Here is a 7,500-nt window from a genome sequence, read left to right as displayed (position 1 = left end):
TGTGTCATCATATGAACAGTTATGTGGGAAATTCTGAGACTGTGATGATCCATGGAAATGTGTCTGTGTGTGTGTGTGTGTGTGTGTGTGTGTGTGTGTGTGTGTGTGTGTGGGTGTCCTGAAGGCGAAGTGAACCCTTCTATGACTCTTGCTTTGATCTTATCCAGTGGTCTGAATCTGTTTGAGCTGCCAACCAGCCCATCACACACACACACACACACGCACAGATTGCTCTCTATATATTTACACACCAAAAACCTTCCCATACCACTAACCCATCCCAGTTTTACACACACACACACACACACACACAGAGTTTTATTTCATTTCCCCAGACCGCAGCACTCTGGTTTCTGACTGCATTAAAAAATTTGCATGAGTTTCATCCAACAACAGATTCATCCAAACACACATACACACACACATACACACACACATACACACACACATACACAAACTTGTATGTCAGGATTCACTCTAAAACCCAAGATCCTACTCCAACATTCTCTAGAAAAAAATTTATTTCAAATGTGTGTGTGTGTGTGTGTGTGTGGTCGGTTCGTCAGAACGATACAAATAAAATATATTTCTTCTGGAAGAAAACAAGGATTTAAAGAAACACGCTGGCTAAAAATCAAACATAAACATGTCCCTTTTTCCACAAATGTTCCTGATTATTGGAGCCCTGCTCCGTGTGAGATGTTTGCTCCTTTTTCATTTTGAAACCGTGAGGGTGATGTAACGGACGATTCGGCGGACACTTTAGCGTGAAGAGAACGTTCTCTGAACCTTTTTCTCTAAAAGAATATTTAAATATCAGGTTCACTGAGTAAAAACGTCCAATAACGATTATAAATGTTTACACAGCGTTGCTGCAACGTTTCCTTTGTGTTACTTCAAGAAAATCTATTTAAAACGTTGCAGAAATGTTGTTTTAACGTTAATGTTAAACTTTCTAACCCTTTACAAACTTTACTAAACATCTGGATATCTGTTTAACTTTAGGTGTGTGGCCTGGGGGAGGGGGTGGAGCCATTCCATATATGATATGATGATTCCAGTTATTCAGCTACACTTTGTGGGTTTGTTGATGTTTTTGTGTAGTTTCATTTTTATAGAACAGCACATTAGCTTGCTTGCTAGCTAGCTAGATTGCTAACTACTTGTTGCTAGCTAGCTTGTTGTAGAATCTTTTGTTCTGGCTGTGGTTTATGTTTTAGAAACCGTGTTGCTCAGTAATGTTAGCCAGCATGGATCGTTAACTCAGTTAGCATGGAGGTCCAAAACAGAAAGCGTTCCGTTCCCGTCTGGTTGTCCGCTAAAGCTATCAAACACGACTGGTTCAGGCTGTTAAGAAAGATTTGTGACATCACGCTAATGAGCGTCACATGAGGTCAAGCAGCTACGTCCAGATGTCGTGAATGAATAATGTATTGGTGCCACATTAAACTCGGACTCTGGAATCCTTCTAGGAAAAATGAAGTTATTGGAATTGTTGCTTGTCCTAACGTTCCGTTCTAATGCTCACGACAAGATCCTCTCCGGGTTCACGCCAAAGGAACTCTGGTGATTGGAATATTTCAGAAATTTCTCAGATTCTGTGTACGTGTTTAAACAAAGGTTTATTGGCATCCATCATTCTCCTACTGCACTTTGTGCGTGTGTGTGTGTGTGTGTGTGTGTGGGTGAGCAGGTGATGTGGCCCTGTCCGGAAGGTCAAAGAAAGCCGTCAGTTCCTTTTTCCTCTCCGGATATTCCCAGCATTCTCTTGCCAGTATCGCGGCTCGGGAACGCTGGGAATCTGCGGGACAGGAAGCCGGAACAGGAACGCCGCCGCTCGAGGCACAAACTCCTGGTTCTGCCCTGATCTCAGAACAGCCTCCTTTATCCAAACCCTCAGCTCAGACACTAACACACTGGTGGAATCAGAGAGCGAGTCGGACAACACTGACCCCTGGTGGACAGAGATGGAATAACACTTGACACAACATTAACACCGGCTCCAATAACTTGAATACTGAGATGTTTGGTGTTTTTATAACGACAGAGGAACATCTCCACACCTTCACCCTCATTAAACATGGCAGGATTTAGAAATATTCATGAATATGCAAATTAGAAACGTGTCATTATTCTCCTGCCAGCGTTTATTTATAAACTAGCAACTTAGCTAGTCATGTGGCTAACTGCTAATAAATTAGCTCACAGTTATGAGCGGAATTTCAGGCTCAGTTTACATCCTTAATGTAGCCCTGAATTATTTATTAACAAACAAACAAAAAAAATAGTAATAAAATGCTAATCACTCTGCTAGCTTAAAAAGTCACATCCTCTAATAAATTTACATATCAGACATGAAAGGCTCACATCAACAAAAATATTTTATTCAACAAATAGAAATACTAATAATGTTTGTTGTATTTTATTTATTTAAAATCATCAGTCACCGGCAGTGTAGCTTCAGCGTGACGTCAGTGTGAAGGTCGGCGTGTGTGTGTGTGTAAAAGTGTGTGTATAGGTGTGTGTGTGCATGACATCAGCGTGAAGGTCGCACGTGTGTGTGTAAAAGTGTGTATGTGTATAAGTGTGTGTGTATATAAGTGTGTGTATAAGTGTGTGTGTATATGTGTGTGTATAAGTGTGTGTGTATATAAGTGTGTGTATAAGTGTGTGTGTGTGTGCATGATGTCAGTGTGAAGGTCACACGTGTGTGTGTAAAAGTGTGTATGTGTATGTGTGTGTGTGTGTATATAAGTGTGTGTATAAGTGTGTGTGTGTGTGTGTATAAGTGTGTGTATAAGTGTGTGTGTGTATGTGTGTGTGTGTGTGTGTGTATAGTGTGTGTGTGTGTGTGTGTATAAGTGGTTAAGGCTCTGGGTCGTTGACCGGAAGATCAGGGGTTCAAGCCCCAGCACCGTTAGGTGCCACTGATGGGCCCTTGAGCAAGGCCCTTAACCCTCTCTGCTCCAGGGGCGCCGTATCATGGCTGACCCTGCGCTCTGACCCCAACCTCCAAGGATGGGATATGCGAAGAAAGAATTTCACTGTGCTGTAATGTATATGTGACAAATAAAGGCTGTTTCATTTTCATAAGTGTGTGTGTGTATGTGTGTGTATAAATGTGTGTGTGTGTGTATAAGTGTGTGTATAAATGTGTGTGTGTGTGTATAAGTGTGTGTGTGTGTGTGTGTATAAATGTGTGTGTGTGTGTGTGTATAGTGTGTGTGTGTGTGTATAAGTGTGTGTGTGTGCATGACGTCAGCGTGAAGGTCACGTGTGAAACAGCAGATTTTTTAACAGTTAATGTTTTTATTTTCTTTTCCAAGAAAATCTCCACAAACGTTTCTTCCTACATTTCAGCAAAATTTATCTCTACATCTGTTTATTGTGCAGTGAAGGAAAAAAAGGAACATCAGCTAGTGTGTAGCGTTTAGCTTCCTGGTGTTTTACTGCTTTACTTCACCTTCAGGAACTCCTCCTCACCTGCAGAACACACAGTGAGGATCAGACAGTGGGAACATGCAGAACCTTCTGTACTACATAAAGAGTTATTATACAACACTGGAGAGAAAATCATCACAGTGTGTGTATAAGTGTGTATGTGTGTGTGTGTATAAGAGTGTGTGTGTGTGTGTGTGTATAAATGTGTGTGTGTGTATAAGAGTGTATGTGTGGATAAGAGTTTGTGTGTGTGTATAAGTGTGTGTGTGTGTGTGTGTGTATATGTGTATAAGAATGTGTGTATGTGTGTGTGTGTGTACCGTCTCTGCTCACGCCGCAGTACTCCTCACACTCCTTCTGTGAGTAGAAGCGGTTTCCGTTGCCCTCACAGCCTCCATAGATGAAGGACACACACTTTCCGTTGGTCGAGTCGAAAGCCCAGAACTGCAGCGACATTTTACACGAGCCGACGTCCATCGGTAGCCGACAGGCAGCTGGACAGGACACAGAACAGGAGAGACCGACTGGTCAGAGAGTGGTGATGAATTCTCTATAACTGCAGCTCTGACTGTGGTGCAACAGCACAAAATAAAGTCCACGATATTGAGAGTATCTGAGCACAGGTTCGAGGTGAGGCACGTCATCACAACACACATTCAGCTAGACACCTCTAACCTTCACGTGTGTGGAACCTGAGCACGGATCTCAGAGAGAGTTATTACATGTGTGTGGAACCTCAAAGATATTACTAAAAAAGTTGATTCAAAGAGTTGACTCAGAGTCGATTCAAAGAAATCACTAAGTGTATAAGTGTGTGTGTGTGTGTGTGTTTATGTATCTCTGTATAAGTGTGTGTGTGTGTTTATGTATCTCTGTATAAGTGTGTGTGTGTGTGTGTGTGTTTATGTATCTCTGTATAAGTGTGTGTGTGTGTTTATGTATCTCTGTATAAGTGTGTGTGTGTGTGTGTTTATGTATCTCTGTATAAGTGTGTGTGTGTGTGTTTATGTATCTCTGTATAAGTGTGTGTGTGTGTGTGTTTATGTATCTCTGTATAAGTGTGTGTGTGTGTGTGTTTATGTATCTCTGTATAAGTGTGTGTGTGTGTGTTTATGTATCTCTGTATAAGTGTGTGTGTGTGTGTGTTTATGTATCTCTGTATAAGTGTGTGTGTGTGTTTATGTATCTCTGTATAAGTGTGTGTGTGTGTGTTTATGTATCTCTGTATAAGTGTGTGTGTGTGTTTATGTATCTCTGTATAAGTGTGTGTGTGTGTGTGTGTTTATGTATCTCTGTATAAGTGTGTGTGTGTGTTTATGTATCTCTGTATAAGTGTGTGTGTGTGTGTGTTTATGTATCTCTGTATAAGTGTGTGTGTGTGTGTTTATGTATCTCTGTATAAGTGTGTGTGTGTGTGTGTGTGTGTTTATGTATCTCTGTATAAGTGTGTGTGTGTGTGTTTATGTATCTCTGTATAAGTGTGTGTGTGTGTGTTTATGTATCTCTGTATAAGTGTGTGTGTGTGTGTGTGTGTGTTTATGTATCTCTGTATAAGTGTGTGTGTGTGTGTTTATGTATCTCTGTATAAGTGTGTGTGTGTGTGTGTTTATGTATCTCTGTATAAGTGTGTGTGTGTGTTTATGTATCTCTGTATAAGTGTGTGTGTGTATGTTTATGTATCTCTGTATAAGTGTGTGTGTGTGTGTGTTTATGTATCTCTGTATAAGTGTGTGTGTGTGTGTGTTTATGTATCTCTGTATAAGTGTGTGTGTGTATGTTTATGTATCTCTGTATAAGTGTGTGTGTGTGTGTTTATGTATCTCTGTATAAGTGTGTGTGTGTGTTTATGTATCTCTGTATAAGTGTGTGTGTGTGTTTATGTATCTCTGTATAAGTGTGTGTGTGTGTGTGTGTGTGTTTATGTATCTCTATGTAAGTGTGTATGTGTGTTTATGTATCTCTGTATAAGTGTGTGTGTGTGTGTGTTTATGTATCTCTGTATAAGTGTGTGTGTGTGTGTGTGTATGTATCTCTGTATAAGTGTGTGTGTGTGTTTATGTATCTCTGTATAAGTGTGTGTGTGTGTGTTTATGTATCTCTGTATAAGTGTGTGTGTGTGTGTGTTTATGTATCTCTGTATAAGTGTGTGTGTGTGTGTGTTTATGTATCTCTGTATAAGTGTGTGTGTGTGTGTGTTTATGTATCTCTGTATAAGTGTGTGTGTGTGTGTGTTTATGTATCTCTGTATAAGTGTGTGTGTGTGTGTGTTTATGTATCTCTGTATAAGTGTGTGTGTGTGTGTGTTTATGTATCTCTGTATAAGTGTGTGTGTGTGTGTGTTTATGTATCTCTGTATAAGTGTGTGTGTGTGTGTGTGTGTGTGTGTGTTTATGTATCTCTGTATAAGTGTGTGTGTGTGTTTATGTATCTCTGTATAAGTGTGTATGTGTGTGTGTTTATGTATCTCTGTATAAGTGTGTGTGTGTGTGTGTGTGTGTTTATGTATCTCTGTATAAGTGTGTGTGTGTGTGTGTGTTTATGTATCTCTGTATAAGTGTGTGTGTGTGTGTGTTTATGTATCTCTGTATAAGTGTGTGTGTGTTTATGTATCTCTGTATAAGTGTGTGTGTGTTTATGTATCTCTGTATAAGTGTGTGTGTGTGTGTGTGTTTATGTATCTCTGTATAAGTGTGTGTGTGTGTGTGTGTTTATGTATCTCTGTATAAGTGTGTGTGTGTGTGTGTGTTTATGTATCTCTGTATAAGTGTGTGTGTGTGTGTGTTTATGTATCTCTGTATAAGTGTGTGTGTGTGTGTGTGTTTATGTATCTCTGTATAAGTGTGTGTGTGTGTGTGTTTATGTATCTCTGTATAAGTGTGTGTGTGTGTGTGTGTGTTTATGTATCTCTGTATAAGTGTGTGTGTTTATGTATCTCTGTATAAGTGTGTATGTGTGTGTGTTTATGTATCTCTGTATAAGTGTGTGTGTGTGTGTGTTTATGTATCTCTGTATAAGTGTGTGTGTGTGTGTGTTTATGTATCTCTGTATAAGTGTGTGTGTGTGTGTGTGTTTATGTATCTCTGTATAAGTGTGTGTGTGTGTGTTTATGTATCTCTGTATAAGTGTGTGTGTGTGTGTTTATGTATCTCTGTATAAGTGTGTGTGTGTGTGTTTATGTATCTCTGTATAAGTGTGTGTGTGTGTGTTTATGTATCTCTGTATAAGTGTGTGTGTGTGTGTGTGTTTATGTATCTCTGTATAAGTGTGTGTGTGTGTGTTTATGTATCTCTGTATAAGTGTGTGTGTGTGTGTGTGTGTGTTTATGTATCTCTGTATAAGTGTGTGTGTGTGTGTTTATGTATCTCTGTATAAGTGTGTGTGTGTGTGTTTATGTATCTCTGTATAAGTGTGTGTGTGTGTGTGTTTATGTATCTCTGTATAAGTGTGTGTGTGTTTATGTATCTCTGTATAAGTGTGTGTGTGTATGTTTATGTATCTCTGTATAAGTGTGTGTGTGTGTGTGTTTATGTATCTCTGTATAAGTGTGTGTGTATGTGTGTTTATGTATCTCTGTATAAGTGTGTGTGTGTGTGTTTATGTATCTCTGTATAAGTGTGTGTGTGTGTTTATGTATCTCTGTATAAGTGTGTGTGTGTGTGTTTATGTATCTCTGTATAAGTGTGTGTGTGTGTGTGTTTATGTATCTCTGTATAAGTGTGTGTGTATGTGTGTTTATGTATCTCTGTATAAGTGTGTGTGTGTGTGTGTTTATGTATCTCTGTATAAGTGTGTGTGTGTGTTTATGTATCTCTGTATAAGTGTGTGTGTGTGTGTTTATGTATCTCTGTATAAGTGTGTGTGTGTGTGTGTTTATGTATCTCTGTATAAGTGTGTGTGTGTGTGTGTTTATGTATCTCTGTATAAGTGTGTGTGTGTGTGTTTATGTATCTCTGTATAAGTGTGTGTGTGTGTGTGTGTGTGTTTATGTATCTCTGTATAAGTGTGTGTGTGTGTGTTTATGTATCTCTGTATAAGTGTGTGTGTGTGTGTGTGTGTGTT

At 39.3% G+C, this 7,500-nt stretch overlaps 1 protein-coding gene and 1 long non-coding RNA gene across 2 annotated transcripts in view; one reads left to right on the top strand and one right to left on the bottom strand.

Annotated features, from left to right (window-relative positions):
- Positions 1-2,701, top strand: part of LOC131367082 (uncharacterized) — a 4,397-nt gene extending 1,696 nt beyond the window's left edge. The window contains exon 2 of the long non-coding RNA XR_009206892.1: positions 1-2,701. This exon is cut by the window's left edge and continues 987 nt beyond it. This is a non-coding gene — a long non-coding RNA (uncharacterized LOC131367082).
- A 588-nt stretch (positions 2,702-3,289) lies between these two features.
- ambp (alpha-1-microglobulin/bikunin precursor) overlaps positions 3,290-7,500 on the bottom strand; it is a 13,528-nt gene continuing 9,317 nt past the window's right edge. Inside the window, exons 9-10 of the mRNA XM_058412294.1 lie at positions 3,762-3,935; positions 3,290-3,483 (exon numbers count right to left, since the gene is read on the bottom strand). Of these exons, the coding sequence (XP_058268277.1) occupies positions 3,455-3,483; positions 3,762-3,935 (203 nt within the window). The 3' untranslated portion in view covers positions 3,290-3,454. The remainder of the gene's footprint in view (positions 3,484-3,761; positions 3,936-7,500) is intronic.

Source organism: Hemibagrus wyckioides, linkage group LG16 (genome assembly GCF_019097595.1).
Source record: "Hemibagrus wyckioides isolate EC202008001 linkage group LG16, SWU_Hwy_1.0, whole genome shotgun sequence".
NCBI lineage: Eukaryota > Metazoa > Chordata > Actinopteri > Siluriformes > Bagridae > Hemibagrus > Hemibagrus wyckioides.
The sequence above is the reverse complement of the archived record's forward strand: the minus strand, read 5'-3'. Positions and strand labels throughout refer to the sequence as shown.